General features: G+C 41.3%; 1 protein-coding gene across 1 annotated transcript in view; it reads left to right on the forward strand.

Moving 5' to 3' along the window:
- Positions 1-18614, forward strand: part of EHD4 (EH domain containing 4) — a 30923-nt gene that overhangs the window by 8265 nt on the left and 4044 nt on the right. Inside the window, exons 2-5 of the mRNA XM_039323909.1 lie at positions 981-1157; positions 10952-11049; positions 13422-13834; positions 17562-17726. Coding sequence (XP_039179843.1) covers positions 981-1157; positions 10952-11049; positions 13422-13834; positions 17562-17726 — 853 coding nt within the window. The remainder of the gene's footprint in view (positions 1-980; positions 1158-10951; positions 11050-13421; positions 13835-17561; positions 17727-18614) is intronic.

The following is an 18614-nucleotide window of genomic DNA, read 5'->3' on the forward strand; positions in this document are numbered from 1 at the left end:
CTGATATTTATGTAATCTCTTAAAGTAGTAAATATTTGAGGAAAGATCTGCCAAGCAATCCAGGGCTTTTTTTCTTATAGAATGCCCAGAACGGAGTTCCGGCACCTTTTTTGGATGGAACTTTGTAGGGTAGGCAAGGTGGGTTGTATGATGTGTGTGAGTTCCGGCACCTTTTTTTTTTTTTTTTTTTTTAAGAAAAAAAGCACTGAAGCAATCATTTTATATACTTTATTTTCTTGCATTGACATAATTTGCCAGACATTGTCACTTGATCTTATTTTATGAAGCTAAGAAAGCAGCTCTATAGGTAGCAAACCTAATTCATAAACCTGAACATTTGAGTATGTATTTCATGCATTAGCAAGGGTAAAAGTTATTTGTTCCCTGGTCTGCAATATTCAGAAACAAATCGAATGGTATGGTTGAAAACATTTCCTCCCCTGTCTATTTATTTCAAATAAAAAGTGGGAAAGGATGTAAGACATCAAAAATTGGCTTATTATTTAGATGAACAGGAAAGGGAAGACACTGCTGATGAATTTGGTGATGCAGATAAAAATGAAAAAAGTCAAATACAAAGTCTTTAAACTTGACTTTAAAATTTCTGCTGTATTTATTTCAACTTGAAACAACTGGCATAAATATTAATGGCTGTTTTTTATTCCTGTGAAATTTATTATTATGTCCATTATTTCCTTTATATTAACCAATTGGCCAAATCTCTTTTGAATGGTTGCAGAATCCATGTTTATTTCTGTTCCCTACTAAATGCAGACTTAATTTATTCATAGATTTTGCAGTCACTGATAAGTTTATAAACTACAAAATATAAAAATATAATATGTCTTAATGGCATAATTGTTAAAATCTACATTTAGAGTGTTTTCATTTATTTATATCCTGGGTTTTCCTTAGAAGAATAATGCTATGTTCTCAATTTGTTTTTAATATTGTTTTATTATATTTTGCATCATGATTAGGTACCTTCTAGAGCAAGATTTTCCAGGCATGCGAATTGGCCCTGAACCAACTACAGATTCTTTTATTGCTGTCATGTATGGAGATACTGAAGGGAGTACTCCAGGAAACGCTCTTGTGGTGGATCCCAAAAAGCCATTCCGCAAACTCAGCCGTTTTGGAAATGCATTTTTGAATAGGTAAGGAAAAGCTGTGGACTAATTTATGCATACTGTATATTTAATAACATTTTGTGTTGCTGAATAACCAAACTTCTGTGGGCCATTTCTCGTCTCTGTCTTCCAATCAGCATGACATATATAGATACATACATTTCCAAAAGAGTCATAAATTCCTTTGTTTTATAGGCTCATATAAATACATCTATAGAATTGTGTGTTAAATGTAGGCTAGTAACATTTTAAGCAAAGCTAATAAAATTACTGTTAACTTTGAATAATGGAAATTTATGCCATTTTTTACCATCTTCAAGATTCATGTAAGCGGAACTGAAGTATAAAAAACTAAGAAGTTAGGCAGACTTATATGTAGTAGTGTTTTCTGGGTTGTAGGATATAATCTGCACACTTTGAAAGAATTTTCTAGCCTTTTTAGAGGGACAAAAAGCTATTGGGGAAGGTTCAAGTCTACATTCTCACTCATGAAAATACTTTGATAACTTCAGCAAACTACTGTTTCTTAGCTCAGATTTATTATTATGGGGGGAAATGGTGGAAGGATTTTTGTATATACCACATTGAAGTAATAAGAGTCTTGATTATCAATCAAATATACAAAGAGTAAAATGGTTCCAACACTTATTCGGTTCACCCCAAAATACTCTTTAGTTTTACTTTTTTATAAAAAAAAAAAAAAAAAAAGCAAAAACCAGCTACTTAAGGAATGGAATAAAGTGCACTGTGTGTGCTACAGACTTGTAAGGTTGTTTTTTATATAATTCCCATTCCTAAAATAGAGCAACTCTTCGACTCTTTCCAGAGTCAGCAAGCTCCAGTTTTGCTTTCTTAAAAAGAATAAAAAGAAACTGGTAAATTCTTCCTTGCCTTACTTCATCAGTATTCTGGTGTTCACGATCACCTTTTCCAGTATTTCTTGCCTTGAACTTCTGCCTAAATCCCTGTTCTACCTCTATGGCTTGAGTAAAATGGAAGGGAAGAAGGGACAAAAATATATTTGGTTCTGGAAAAAGTCCCTTTTCAGTTGTTTTTTAATTTATTTATTCAACATATAGCTACCCAACTTGCATTCATGTCTCTGGGCAGCTGCGGTTTATAATTAAAACATAAACAATACCAAAAAAAATAAAAATATTAAACAGCCACACAGATATTATAATTCATATGTTAAAAACAATTAAAAGCCACACAGAACAATCACTGGGAGAGCTCAGCCATTCAAGAACACTACAGCCATTTTATGGGGTCGCCACCATTTTCTGATCCCCCAGGCCAGATAGCAAAGCCTTTTGCTATGAGTTTTTTCATTCTTGAAACTTGTTTCCTCTGGAAAGAATTTTAATTGGCTTTTGTCCTAACAATCAAAATATTTTCCCTGTTGGTGTATTTATCAGCCCAGATTTTTTTTAAAAAAAAATATTTCATTGATAGCCCAACAAGAATTGTGGGATAATGCAGTGAACTCTGTTTCTACAGCTTTCTTAAAAAAGCAAACTGCTACAAATAATTGTAGTTTAGAATCCACAGAGCTTATTTATACACTACTGAAAAATCTTTTCTCTCTTTTTTATTGCCCATAATTGTTCACAACAGCTTGAGTGTTATTACAGTGCTGTCTCCATATATAACTGCAGTTCTTGTTTTTCATGTAAAACCTGCTACTACTACATTCCTGGCATCCAGAAAATGTAAAACACAGTGTGATTGTTTAGCTGATATAAAGGACACAGTCTTCTCATAAACTTGTCTTTTTTAAGCCACCTAATAAATGCATGAAGAGGACAGAATGAATGATTTTTAAAATAAAATGTATTTGCGTTGTTCCTTACTTGATTTTGTTTTTTGGTAGCCTAGTAAAAAGACTGCAGAAAATATTCTTAAAACATTAAGAATCATTCCAAATGGGAAAAAGCTGCATGTCCAAAATATAGTATAGTCTATCTTGCTTTTTACTGTATTTTCTTATATTGTACATCACCTAGATTACATGAGATAGTTTACAATATTTGTCAATGCATCCGTTGTCGTCCTTGGGTGAAAAGCAAAGTAAGGAACGCCGGTACACACTGCACTCGTTGACTTCTTTATTTCAAATGTGAAGCAAAGTCAGCGCTGGGAGTGGCTTCCTCCCGGCGCATTATAATTGTGCGCCCCACCCTATATCCCCGCCCCCGGTCCCAAACCAGCATCCGGTCAAATTGTATAAGTGCCCCACCCTTTCCCTGTGCTCTCCCTTTCACCGACGGAATCCTGCCCTCGTAACCCCCTTCCCGCGCGTCTGATCCATGCAGCAGCCTCCCGCCGCCAAGCTCTCCCTGTCTAGCGTCCCCCCATATGGGTATGTCCCCCCCATCCCATGTCCATTCTAGGTCCGTGTGCGAAGGCATGAGGTTCTTTTCCAGCGGCGCCGCGCCGGCCACCACCCGGCTTGCCGGTATCAGCTGAGGCTCGGGGACTTCCGTGCTTGCTAGCAACATATGGCTTTCGGGTGGTCCCGGGCTCGTTAACTCGGCGTTGCTCGTTGCCGCTGGTATGTTGGACCGTGGAGGCGTGTCCGGGACGTGATGCCAGGTTCGGCGATGCGGTGGGGTGGTGGGCTGCTCTGCGGCTTCCGAGCTTGGTGGACTGCCATCTGCTCCCCTGTCCCCTTGTGTATGGCAAGCCTTCAGGGCTTGACATGCGGCCCCTTCTACCATGTTCCTTCCTGGAAAAGAAAGGCTGGAGTTTGCATACACGACGTGGCACCCATTTCGTCCTGGCTTCCCTGGACACTTACGGTGGAAAGCCCTGATTAGTTTGGGTGCATTTATATCCCCCTCCTCTACCCAGGTTGCATCGGAGAGCGGGTATCCCTTCCACCGTAGAAGGTATTGGATTTTACCGTACCGCCTTCGGGAGTCCAGGACCTCCTGTACTTCGTAATGGGACTCCGAGATTGGCCCCGGTACCCCATCGGTGTAGGGACTTCTATGTGCCGGTTTGAGGAGGCTACTGTGGAACACTGGGTGGACCCTTCCTAAGGAGGCAGGCAACCGTAATTCGACTGTAACTGGGTTGATCACCTTGGTTATCTGGAATGGGCCCACATACTTCGGACCCAGTTTTTTGCACAGTACTTGTAACCGCAGGTATTTGGTAGCCAAATACATCCAGTCTCCCACCTTGAATGGTTTATGCTCTGCCCTTTTCTTGTCCGCTTGGATCTTCACAGCTGCCTCGGCCTTCCGCCGCGCTACCTTCACCCGCTCCCAGAGCTCCGTGACTCGGGAGTACCATGTTTGAGGGGTTTGTCCCCTACCCACCTCTGGTGACCATTCGGGAATAGGGTTAAAATCTACACCAAATACGACTTTGAACGGGGTGTACCCGGTACTGCTGTGTACGGTGTTGTTATATGCCACCTCAGCAAACGGTAGGAGATCCACCCAGTCCGTTTGCTGAAATGATACATAACTCCGAAGGTATCTTTCCACCATAGCATTCGCTCTCTCAGCCGCCCCGTTGGTACTTGGATGGTACGCTGAGCTTAACGCCTGAGTTGACCCTAGTAAATGAACAAACTCCCTCCAAAATCGTGCAGTAAACTGCACCCCTCTGTCTGATATAATTCTCTTGGGTGTACCATGGAGCCGATAGATATGTTGAATAAAGAGCCGTGATAAACGCCTTGCTGATGGCAGCCCTTTGCATGGAATAAAGTGCGCCTGCTTGGAGAACAGATCTATCACTGTCCAGATTACATTGTAACCTCGGTTTTCGGGTAGCTCTACTATGAAATCCATGGCGATCTCTTCCCAGGGCCGAGACGGATTGGACACTGCCTGTAACAGTCCCATGGGCTTTCCTACCCTGGGTTTCGCACTGGCGCACACATGACACCCTCGTACATATTGTTCAACATCTACTTTCAATCTGGGCCACCAAAACTGCCGCCGCAGTAAATGCAAGGTCTTTAAAAACCCAAAATGACCCGCCTGCTTGGCATCATGACACCTCCGAAGAACGGATGTACGTAGGCTTTCGGGCACATACATCTTGTCGCCTTTCCACGCCACGCCGTCTCGGTTGGTCAACCACCCTGAATGCTCGTTTGCCCACTTATCCGTCAAGAGGGCCGTCCTGATGGCCTGCAACTCGCTTCCTTGAGAGTTATGAATTGCACTTCTAGCTATCTCATGCTGAGAAAAGGGTATTACCGCCTGTATGACCTCCTCCCGTCTACTATGATATTGTGGCATTCGCGACAATGCGTCGGCTAGAAAGTTTTTCCCTCCCGGTACATACCTCAGCACGAACTTAAACCGGCTAAAGTATTGGGCCCACCGGACATGTTTGGGAGCCAATCGTCTTGGGGTTTGTAGTGCCTCCAGATTCTTGTGGTCCGTCCACACCTCAAAAGGCAACTCGGCCCCTTCTAAAAAATGTCGCCAGGTTGCTAAGGCCCATCGGACCGCAAAGGCCTCCTTCTCCCAGACGGCCCAACTACGTTCAGCCGTTGTGAATTTTCGTGAAGTATACGCGCATGGCTGCAACGCCCCGCTATCGTTCTTCTGTAGCAGCACTGCCCCCACCGCCACATCGCTAGCGTCCACTTGGACCACAAATGGGACGCTTGGGTCGGGGTGGCGTAACACCGGCTCTTTAGCGAATAATGCTTTCAATAACTCGAACGCCTTTTGGCAGTTCATGGTCCATTCCAACTGTTGGCTTGGACGAGGTTTCCCCTGCAAATGTTTCGTCCTTAAAAGCTCTGTGAGAGGCTGAACTACGGTGGCAAATGATGGGATGAACTGGCGGTAAAAATTCGCAAATCCGAGGAAGCTTTGTAGTTGGCGCCTAGTTTTGGGGGCTTGCCAGTCCAGTACTGCTTGCACCTTGCTCGGATCCATTTCCACCCCGTGCCTTGAGATACGATACCCCAGATAATCTAGTCTTTCTTGGTGAAACTCGCACTTAGATAATTTCACGTAAAGCTGGGCATCGAGAAGCTTCTGCAGCACTTGCCTCACAAGATTAATATGTTCGTCCTTCGTTGTGGTGTAAATTAAGATGTCATCTAGATATACAAGGACCCCGCGATATAGATGTTCATGCAACACCTGATTGATTAACTGCATGAACACCGCGGGGGCCCCTTGTAATCCAAACGGCATGACGCGAAACTGGAAACTACCTAACGGGCAATTAAATGCCGTTTTCCACTCGTCGCCAGCCTTAATTCGTACTCTATAATACGCCTCTCGTAGGTCCAACTTAGTAAATATGCGACCTGTCCCTAAATGTGCCAATAAATCCTTCATAAGGGGTAGGGGGTATAAGTGCTCAACGCATACTGCATTCAACCCCCGGAAATCAACACATAAGCGTAACGATCCATCTTTCTTTTCCTTAAAAAGTACGGGTGCCGCTATGCGCGAACGGGCTGGTTGGATGAACCCCCGTGCTAAATTCTGATCGATGTATCTACGGAGTTCCTGCACTTCCGTTGGTGTCATAGCGTACATCCGGGGTTTTGGGAGTTTCACCCCCGGCAGTAGCTCAATAGCGCAATCTGTCAATCGGTGAGGAGGCAGTTGGTTGCAATCCTCCTCGCTGAATACGGCCGCTAAGTCCCTATACTCCTCGGGGTATGGCAGTTCCCCCTCCCTCTCCTGGAGCTGCGCTGTTGTTCCTGGGACATCAGGGGCCTTCTCTTCAGCATCGCCACCCACTGGCATTGGGCCTACCCCAAGACGTACGTGACGGTAACCCCCTCCCCACCATATAGTAGGAGTCCATTTATCTAACCAAGCTAGACCCAGTATAACAGCCTCTGTCATAATGGGCACTACGATGAAGCGTAATACTTCCCAATGCTCTCCCAGGTCCATGCGTACTCGTTCGGTAACATGAGTCGCTGGAACCCCTCCCAACAATGACCCATCCACCTGCTCGAACCTGATGGGTTGTGTTAATTTATATATCCGGAATCCGCTCTCCACCGCTACTTTCCTACTAATCAGGCATCGTGTGCACCCGGTGTCTATCAAAGCCTGACATGCCCTTCGTACGCCCGTTGCCGGACTCGTTAGGACTATAGGTAAAACAAAAGGCCTAATGGGTTCACTCACCATTGGATCAGTGGACCCATCGTCGGGACTGTCCTCGCCGCCCTCCATCTGGTAGCGCGCGACTGCCATGGCCTCTGGAGTTGCTGGGGACCCTCTTCTCGCTGCCGGGGTTGGTTGCTGGGTGGCAGCTCTCGAACCCTCAGCGGTGTTCTTCATGGGTGTTACTTTACTAACTGTTACGGCCTTACGGGGGCTAGGGGCCAGGCAATCGGCTGCTCGATGGCCCGGTTGGTTACAGCGGAAACAGCGGAAAACAGCCTCTCCCGGTGTCCCCGATGACTTGGGTGTTGCTCGTGGCTGGGCCTGACTTTCCTCACGAGGCCTATCCCCGAGACGCCGTGGCCGCAGAATGTCCCCGCCTCCGCGATGCACCTCTTTAAGGCCCGTCTCAAGCTCGACCACCACCTTGAACCAATCTCGAAGTCTGTTGGGCACTCCCCGGTATACGCAGGCCTGCCGTAAGTCATGGTCTAGGCCGGCTCTAAAATGATGCACCAGCAGTCGCTCCGGCCATGAAGAATGCAAACGGCCGGCCATCCTCCGGAAATCTCGTACATATTCAATGGCCGGGCGCTTCCCTTGCTGCAGCGCTAGAAGTTCGGCCTCGGCTCTCTGTGCGCGAGTGGGATCTTCGAACCTCCCGTGCAAAGCGTCCAAGAACAGCCCCGCGCTCCCCAACTCGCGGGCATGGTCGCTATATAGGTCGGCCGCCCATGCCGCCGCCTCTCCACGCAAAGCGGCGGTGACCGCGCCGACCATGGCCCACTGGGAGGCATATAATTGTGCGAACTGATCCAGGTGGCTTATGACCTGGCCCAAGAACATCGCCAGTTGATCCGGGTTGCCGTCAAACGTGACAGGTATAGGAGGGGCCCCCCACGGATTCCCTGGACCCCATGGCCCCAAGGGTTGGCCTGGCACGTTAGTAGCGTATCCCGTTGCAGGTCCCCGCTGGCCTACACCCCCTGCCAGCGCAGGGCCCCCAACCACACCTCCGGGACCAACCGGCCGGGCCGGCTGCGGCTGACCTGGCGGGCTACCCGTAGGGAGACCCGTAACGGCAGGCCCACCAGCCGAATGCGGCAACCGCAGCCGCGGGCTGCTTAAGCGAAACCGGGATGACAGAGTGCGCCCCGCAGAATCCTCCTCCGACTGCCAAACATTAGAGGCGCCCCTATAACTCGCCTCGCCGAACCTGTGCCGCAATATATCCATTGTTTCCTGGCCTGGAGCCGTGGAATAGCTCCAGTCCTCGTCGTCCTCTGTGGTGACTCGTCTCTCCCTCCATCCCGAGTGAATGGGCTTCGGCCTGGGCGTTGGAAGCTGATCCGCCTGTCCTCCGGTCAGCACCGGGCTTTGCCACCACTCCTCCTGAAGCTTAGTGGCCCCGGGGTCCTCCACGCCAGGTCCCGGGTTTGCAGCTAACAATAATTTAGGCTGCACCACTGGCTGCTCGGCCGCCGGCTCCGGCACCGGAACGGCCTCCACGGCTCCGTCAGTGCCGGCAGCCACCACCTCCCCCTCGACCAGGGGCACCCCCTGTGTGCCATACCTTGCTCCTCGCGGCACACGGAAGAACGGAATACGGAAAAGGGCAGCGCTGACTTTCTGTCAATGCATCCGTTGTCGTCCTTGGGTGAAAAGCAAAGTAAGGAACGCTGGTACACACTGCACTCGTTGACTTCTTTATTTCAAATGTGAAGCAAAGTCAGCGCTGGGAGTGGCTTCCTCCCGGCGCATTATAATTGTGCGCCCCACCCTATATCCCCGCCCCCGGTCCCAAACCAGCATCCGGTCAAATTGTATAAGTGCCCCACCCTTTCCCTGTGCTCTCCCTTTCACCGACGGAATCCTGCCCTCGTAACCCCCTTCCCGCGCGTCTGATCCATGCAGCAGCCTCCCGCCGCCAAGCTCTCCCTGTCTAGCGTCCCCCCATATGGGTATGTCCCCCCCATCCCATGTCCATTCTAGGTCCGTGTGCGAAGGCATGAGGTTCTTTTCCGGCGGCGCCGCGCCGGCCACCACCCGGCTTGCCGGTATCAGCTGAGGCTCGGGGACTTCCGTGCTTGCTAGCAACATATGGCTTTCGGGTGGTCCCGGGCTCGTTAACTCGGCGTTGCTCGTTGCCGCTGGTATGTTGGACCGTGGAGGCGTGTCCGGGACGTGATGCCAGGTTCGGCGATGCGGTGGGGTGGTGGGCTGCTCTGCGGCTTCCGAGCTTGGTGGACTGCCATCTGCTCCCCTGTCCCCTTGTGTATGGCAAGCCTTCAGGGCTTGACAATATTTTTATGGATTGGCATACTTAACACTATTGTTAAATAAATAAAATAATTAGGAAGGAAGACATAATATGGCCATCACTATTCATTTTAATGTTTTTATTAATTGGGTTACTTAAGTTTACACCAGCATATCAATAAATCTTGCATAGTATTTGGCTTAAAATCTATCTATAGTCACATGTATCCTGCAATTTTTAAATTACATTTCTTTTCTTTAAAAATGGGAACAGTCCCTTAGTTTCTCCTGTTTCCCTTATCATACATTCTTCTACAATGTAATGTTTCCCAGTTGTATTAAACAGCATATCTATCATTCCTAGATAAACTAGCTAATAACTCTATAATATTGAAGTTATAATCCAATGCAAATCCTTAGAGAAGTCTAATTCTAGATGTGAAAAAAATAACATTTCAGAGATTCTTTATACCATCTGTCTATATTTATCCATCTCAGGTTAATAGCAGTAAGCCATCCAGTTACCCTGTGGTAAGATGGGCGGTCAATAAAATGGAGTCAGTAAGTAGGTAGGTAGGTAAATAAATAAATAAATTTTAAAAAGCCATGGTGGCGCAGTGGTTAGAATGCAGTAGTGCAGGCTACTTCTGCTGACTACCAGCTGCCTGTAGTTTGGCAGTTCGATTCTCACTGGCTCAAGGTTGACTCAGCCTTCCATCCTTCCGAGGTCGGTAAAATGAGGACCCAGATTGTTGGGGACACTATGCTGACTCTGTAAACTGCTTAGATAGGGCTGTAAAGCACTGTAAAGTGGTATATAAGTCTAAGTGCTATAGATAAATAAATAAATAAATAATCTTTTCTTTTAACCAGTTTCCATGTGTTTTTCTGTATAATTGCTATTATCTTGGTTAGGGGCATCTACAATTGGATTTGATGGGAGTTTAAAACAACTTTGAGCTCCTTTGGGAAAATGTATCCCATAGATACCTGGATCCTTCCTTCTTCCCAGCTATTAATCCACTCCCCTTCTATGGAGAGAATCCCTGAAGAAAGATGGTGGTAGACAGGAATTTAAAAATGCAGTGTTTCTTGTTTTATGATAGGAAGATGGGTATTGAATATGTTATGATCATGCCTGTTGACCATGGATGGACATATACGTGTGATAAGTACCCTACATGTGAATTACCATATTCACATACAGTTTCTCTATGAAAAAAACAAGATCCTGGTCTAAGTCAAATTCTGTCTCTTATGGAGAGAAGTATTCATGCTCTCCAAATGTGCAGAAGTCTTAAAGTTGGAATCATTTTATATACAGAAATTGGACAAAATGAACCACCGCCTTTCATGCTTTGGGTGAGGGCGTCTATCACTGGTAGTTTAAATACAGGGAAAGGCTTTTCCCAAGTCTTCTGTAACCAAGGTTTTCTCTTTTCTATATAGGTTCATGTGTGCTCAATTACCCAATCAGGTTCTGAAGAGTATCAGCATCATAGATAGCCCTGGCATTCTTTCAGGAGAGAAACAACGCATCAGTAGAGGTGATTTTCCTCTTTTTTATATGAACATATATGCCCTCTTCCTTTGGCAGCAGGCACTTACCACAGACAGAATAAAAAATAGATTTGGAAGTAATTTTTTAAAAATAAAATAATTCAAACATTAGAATAGTTATTGAACATACCAAGCCCAGTTTGTCCAGCCATGTTTCTAGATGCTTCTACAGTGTTCTAAGCCACAATCTGTTAGACGTTAAATCTGTGTTTTATGTTCTCTCATATTACTGTCTCTGAACTGAAAGATTGCAACATTTTCCTTTGATTATAATGCTCATCGTATTAAAAAGTAATTGAATAAAACCTTGAAATATATAAGGGGAAAACTTCAACTTGACTGCACAGAATTACTTAAAAGTTAGAACCAAATAATATATGTGAAGCATTTCTAATGTTTAAGACTACTAGGTAAAATGCAATATACATAATTTTATTATATTGAGTCTCTACTATTCATTTATTAAATCAAGTCATTAAAATTGTTAGAATTGTGTTATTAATACTATATTAAGCTATTGTCATATTTAACTCAAAACTGAAGCCTTCCACATATATCAGGTCTACAGTTCTCAGCACACTGACCAAAGATTGAGAAAGTAATAATTCCAATACATGGAAGGCACAAATTAGAGAAAACTGGTTATTGATGATATTGACATATTAATAAAACTATAAATAGGGCAGAACTGAAGGAACTGGTAGTTATTGTATACAACTTTGAGAATATCAAACCAATAATAATTTGTAAGTTTTGTAATTTAGTTTTGATATGGCTTTATAATATTCACCACTTAGGACACATTACACTGATTCTGAAGTGACAATCAAATAAGGTTGATTGCTTTATTTGATTATTTTTTTATTTATGACATTACTGTAATATTCTCTACATTTCTTGTAAAATAGTGTTTAAAGTGTCTAACAATAAAGTATATCATTATATTTGAAATATTAAACCATATTAACAGTGAGTATCCATTAAATCATATCTGATATCTCTACTTCTCTACAGAGATTTCAGATTTTTGAAGGGTTTTTGCAAGATTGATTCTGAAGTATATTCCTGCAAAATTATTAATTAATATTTAACTGATATCTCCCTGAACACATGCTTCTATCACATGCTGTTTTTTGGTGGGTTTTTTTTTTTTTTTTGTAATGCTGCTAACTGAAAATAACAAAACAATGAATCATATGTGTTGTGTGCTGAAGATTTAGATTCAATACTTAAGAATTTCAGAAATTAACGTACATAAAGCCCCCCAGGTTATGAATAAGATCAATTCCTAAGTCTTTCTTTAAATTGAATTTGTAGGTAAGTCAGAACAGGTACATATGATTTTTACTTAGTGTCCATTATTCAAATATTTATTTTAGTATATAGTGTATATTTTACCTTTACCTTGAAGTAGACACCAAGGGAGGTTTGTACAGAGCTTTTCTTCTTCAAAGAATGAAGCTGCATAATGAACTGCTGAAGCTGCACAATGTTCTCATGGGTGTCACAAAATAGTGCATGCATTTGTTATTAGGAACCATTGTATTTAACTCAGATTCTTAATAGCGTTGGCTTTATAGCAGTCCATTCATAAGTGTGAGTTGTCTGTAAGTCAGATGTTCTTAACCAGGGACTGCCTGTAATATATCTGCCAAAAATATCGCACCTCAAAAGGATCTATCTTTTTTCCCATCCAAGGCATTTTAGCTTTTCTCCCTCAATCTATCTCTTCCCTTTTCTTTCTCTTGCCTTTCTCAGTTTTACAATGTGTTCTTTTGTTTTGTTTTGTTTTGTTTTTCCCCTTTTAATGATAGCACCAACCTCTGCAAATTTAGCAATGTTTAATCCCAAAAGTACTGGCATGGAAAAATGTATGAATAACAGAATCTCTACTGCAATAGATTTTTGCCATGCTGGGCTGTTATGTGTTGCCAAGTTTAATGAGGTTTGAAGCTAGTGCTGTCATTTATAGAGGAAAATCATCTAACTTAGCTAGGAAAATCCTGTCTGTAACTGTGGAGTTAATAATTTGGAGTAAGATATATGCTTTTGGTATCCACTGTATGTGTGAGTATTCCCTGTATTTTTGACAATCTGTGTAATTCTACATTTTTATTATGATACTTGCTTTAGGTTCATGTTCAAATACATATGAACAATTTTTGTGAGTAGCTCTTCATGAAAATTATTTGCTGTGCAGAGTGAAGCTGAACTGGCTGCCACTGTAACGTCTGAAACCTGCTACTCTTTCAAGCACTACGAAATTATGTCTTGCTTCATCTTACAAGAGTTATGTTGAAAAACTGTGAGCAAAATCATATTTCATCACCTTTTCCTATTTATTGTCTTTTTTGTTCAGGTTACGACTTCTGTCATGTCCTGCAGTGGTTTGCTGAGCGGGTTGATCGTATCATCCTTTTATTTGATGCCCATAAACTTGATATTTCTGATGAATTCTCAGAAGCAATCAAGGCCTTCCGGGGTCAGGATGACAAGATACGGGTGGTGTTGAATAAGGCTGACCAAGTGGACACCCAGCAGTTAATGAGAGTATATGGTGCACTCATGTGGTCCTTAGGCAAAGTAATTAATACTCCAGAGGTATTGCGAGTTTACATTGGTTCTTTTTGGGCCCAGCCCCTGCAAAACACAGAGAATCGAAAATTGTTTGAGGTAGAGGCACAAGATCTTTTCCAAGACATTCAGAATCTTCCACAAAAAGCAACAGTGAGAAAACTGAATGATCTGATCAAGAGGTCACGGCTTGCAAAGGTAAGGTGGAGTGTAATATATAGGTACTGACTGATGTGATTGATTTGTTGACTTGGCATTTTCATCTGCAGTGGCCATCTATATAAAGTCGCAGAAATGTCATTATGATGATTATTGTGTGGGGAAAAATAGACACCTAGTAAACTAGAGTGCTGATGGTCAGTGCAAAGGGACTCCACTGTCTTCCATGGTAGAAATTTTGCGAAATGTTATTATTTTCTTTCTTCAAAATATTTTTCTCCTCACATATCAAAGCTTTAATTACATCCTTTCCTTTCCTCTTTTCCTTTTTGTTCTACCATTAGAAAATTATGGCTTTAATGGTCTCTGCATTTTTTAAAAAAATAACTTTTAAGGAATTTCTTATTACACTAAATAATTAAAGGATTATTCCTCTGTGGTCAGAAAATGCCAAACAAGAAATATACTCTCTGCAGCTTGCACTAGTGGCCCTTTCCTCCCTTCTGCTGTTTTTGCCACTGTTCTAGTGGTTGTCATTGTAATATTGTAATCCAGAAGTGAAACTGTCTCAATTGCAAGGGAAAGAGTAAAAATCAAGTTTCCTCCCTTCTGCAAATGGGCAATCTCATGATTTCTTTTTGTCCAGAATGACTGCACCAGACAGAATGCACTGTCAGAGTAATCAGGGTCCACCACGTTGCCGTTTCCATTCTTTCAAGGACATCTAGTCCACTATAGATCCTAACCTGAAAGCCCTTTTATCTGTTTTATTAAGAGGGGAAAAAATCAAATTGTTGAGACTGCTGTGGAATCTTCCTATTTCAATATAACCAAGCCGCCAGCATTTAAAGTGTTTTGTTTATTTTTTTCTCTTCTTCCCCCTCCCCCCACCTTAAATTGTGCAGGATTTCAGAAGGTTCAGGTTCAACAGTCCCCTCATTTATTGACCTTGGATAACGTTTGATCGGTTTATCTCTTTAAACCAACCAGTAAAATTGGGCAAAGCCTGATATGCATCATCTTGGCTTCTAATCCAGTTTTGTGAAAAACTTGTGGTAGGATCCTCTGTCTGGTCGTGCATCTTGGCTTCTGAGGTTTGGGTCTTTTGTGGGGAAAGCTGGCTCAATAACCTTTGAGCTGCCACACATAAAAAATGCTAGAATTTTTTTGCACGCAGCCAGGGAAATGCTAACATGAATAAGGAGTGGGATACAAAGAAATTATTTTATTTGTTTTTGTTTTCTGTGATTCGTTTAGGAGCACTTATTACTGCAGGACCTGAGGCAGTAATCATTTGAAAGAAATCAACTTGTATGAACCTGCTGCATCAATTAGATATATATAAAAATATAAATATATTTTAATATTTTAAATTCATTAATTTAATTTATATAAAAATAGTATAAATTATTGTAAACTTGTATGTAGAAACTTGTATATACAAATATAGGCATCCTAATTCACTTTTAATTTTTTTTCTTTGTCTTGGTCCCTTTTCTTCTTAAATCCAGGATTGTGTTTTTTTCTGTCGGTATCAGGTTTAAACTGCTTAATGATATTGAATGTCATGTGGTATAAGCAAGAAAGGCAGAAAGGGAATTTGTAGCCATTGAACAGAAATTTCAATACCTTTTGAAGTAAAAGAAACAAAACAAAATTCCAATGGCTTTACAAACTATGGTGAATATATTACAAGATTTACCTTTCTTAGAGAGGAGTTTTAATTATGCTTCATAATGGTATTCAAAGAATGTTGTAGTTTCAGTTCAGTGGTCTCAGCTTTTTTTCCATCGTAATTCTAAATACAATCTGTGACCATTGCTAATTATGATACACTCTTCTGTTTTTATTCCAGACACTGTTTCATTCTCTTTCTCGTAACTGAAATATTCTGGATTCACAAGGGGGAATTATGTAATTATATATAATTATATATTTGATTGGGAGCTGCCCAGAGTTGGTTAGAAGATGGATGGATATGTAAATGTTTTAAATAAACAAATAACTTTTGTAAAGGTTTTTGAACAAACATTGTGCTTGCACAACTTCTATTGATATAATTATTAAGACTCCCCCCCTAAACTTGTACTGATTGGTACAGGCATTTTCCTGTAATTTTCCTGGCTGTTAAGAATAGGTGGAAGCTCTTTCATCTTGTTTGTTTCAAAATCAGAACATGGTTTCATTCATTTTCTTTGAGTGGTAGCATTGTTGTATGTGTATATGCATACATGTTGCATATATAGATAGCAATTGCTGTTCAGTATCAATATGGGAGGTTAATCTATATCCAGGCACAATCCATCAGTATCATCCACAATGGGGTAAGAAGCTTTTAAAATAGCATATTGTGGGAAATCCATTCCCATTTGGCAAATGCACAAGATAAACTTTACTGAAACTTGGCAGTATACTTTTCAGATAAATGTTCCTCAGCTTTGTTTCCTTCTTTTAATAGTTCTAATATTTCTACCCTTCTCTGGTGACATTTGTAAAATTGCATTGTCTAAAGATGGAATCATACAAGTACTATATACAAGTAATATACAGGATATTAACTAAAAGAGAGAATAGGTTATATGCATATATGTGTATACAAGCACATATATGGCTAATCTTTAATTCCAAAGTTAAAGTTTGTCACATCCTGCTGAGCTTTCCAAATGTGATTATTGCAGTAAATAGTGTTTGGGATAATGATAGATCCTACCTGTCAATAATCGAAAAAGATTATGAAGCTAGAGAAAGAAGGAAACACACTAATTTCTGAGACCTTAACAATTTATACATAATTTCCTGCTGAAGGGATTAAAAGTCTGTCCTAATTTCAAAACTCAGGAGGAGTCAGGTGATGCCTTTTCAGATTCACCCATTTTATTAAAAAGCATTTAATTTCTAGAACTGCAGTTCAGATGCACAGACTAATGAAGTGAACCAAAGAAGTGAGCTACAGTTCCTGGGAGCCTCTGCCTTTTAATAAAAGGCAGGAAAAAAAAAACTTCAACCAGATTCTTCCTGATTTTTGGCTACAATAGAATAATACAGCTTTTCTCCTACAGTTCCAACCTCCAGGATTTGAAGGGAAAAGATTTCTGCCATCTAGGGTGAAGTAAAGGTGTGCTTACTTGGTTGAGCACACCTTTTATGGTGGAAGTTAATAAGTTTTTTATGTTTTTCAACACAACAATCTGAACTAAAGGGTGCATTGTTTCCTTTTCTTAGAAGTTGCTCCCATTTCTGATTTTGAGTTACTTCAAGCCTTCCTTTTTTTTTTCTCCTTTCTCTTCTCAAAAGTTGGACAATGCTTGAGTTTACTTTTTTTTATGACCCATTCTTCCATACATAGTCAGACATAAATGTTTGCTGGAAATACTTAAGATCTTATTCTCTAGTGGAACTTTTCCAGAAATATAAATATTATTTTTACTTGATTTTGCTGCAGTTTCATATCCATTGTATTTTATGTATAATTCTAATTTCCTGACCTAGCAAAATCCTCAGTTTGATGTAAGATTCTGGTTCCAGTGTTGTATATTTTGAAGTTGCTAATTCTTTTTAGAGCTGTGTTGGTGCTATTTTGGAATATGAGATTTTCATTAAAGGCCCATGATTCAGCTTTACAAGTTCCTGGGTGGATTTGTGTGTGTTTAATTTATTTACATGAAATATACATATATGCATGTAAATAAAAGTATTTTCATTTATTGATAAATGAAAATAAATGAATATATAAACATATTTTTTTAACTCTAATTACTCTTTTTAGGTGCATGCTTATATAATCAGCTATTTGAAAAAAGAAATGCCTTCAGTATTTGGAAAAGAAAATAAAAAGAAGGAATTGATCAACAGATTACCTGAAATTTATCGTCAGCTACAGCAGGAGTATCAAATTTCATCAGGAGATTTCCCCGAAGTCAAGAAAATGCAGGTATTGTATTTCAGTAGATCAAACCATTACAGGTAAATAGGCTACCAAACAACAGTTTATCTGCTCAAAGTTGCGTACATAATAATAATTCCATCTCTCCATCTAGTCTGAGTTTTATTTCTCACAATTGGTTTGGGATATATATTATGATTGAAAAGAATATTTATTCATTTTTCACAAATCTGAGCTGCCCATCTCCCTTAAAGAAGGACCTGGGTAGTGTACAGTAAAATGTCAGAATATAAAACAGTATGTCAAAATTAAAACCTTAGAATTAAAATTTCAAAACTGAAATGTTTTTAGAGGGTGGCAAAAATAATTAAGCCCCAGTTAAAAATCAACTGGAAGGGGAGGGCTCTTGGGACACCGACCAGCTCCATGGCTGTGTGATCCTTTAAGCTCCATATGCAAGGCCATAAATAAATAAGTAAGCTTGGTCACACAGTGTGCCAGATGTTTAGACTTTAGATTTCTATCCACATATCGAGTTTTTTGTATGGACTTGGGAAGGTGATGGTGATGTTGCTGTTGCTGATGCACTTTATAAAAAAGTGCTGTCCTCTCGTAGAACTATTCCCACCTAGCTTTGCAATTTGCTTTCAACAATCCTATCTGGTTAGGTTGTGTTTCTGGTTGGGATATTTACACTGAAAAACCTTCATGATCTTGTCAGCATTCAGTGCTGCCCTTACTACCTCAGCCGCCTATACCCCTTTTAGAAGAATATTGTCTGTTATATTGTTTTGCAGATTAGGGGAGGTAGAAACGCTAAAGCAAATGAGCTCTTATGAGAGAGAGAAACATAAGCATAAGCCACTTATTAAAGATGTTATAGTGATACATACCTATTATTGTTATTCTTAATCAAACATAAGAAGATGGTGATGA

The sequence above is a fragment of the Crotalus tigris genome, unplaced genomic scaffold, assembly GCF_016545835.1.
Source record: "Crotalus tigris isolate CLP2741 ecotype Arizona unplaced genomic scaffold, ASM1654583v1 scf7180000024286.1529876, whole genome shotgun sequence".
Taxonomy (NCBI): domain Eukaryota; kingdom Metazoa; phylum Chordata; class Lepidosauria; order Squamata; family Viperidae; genus Crotalus; species Crotalus tigris.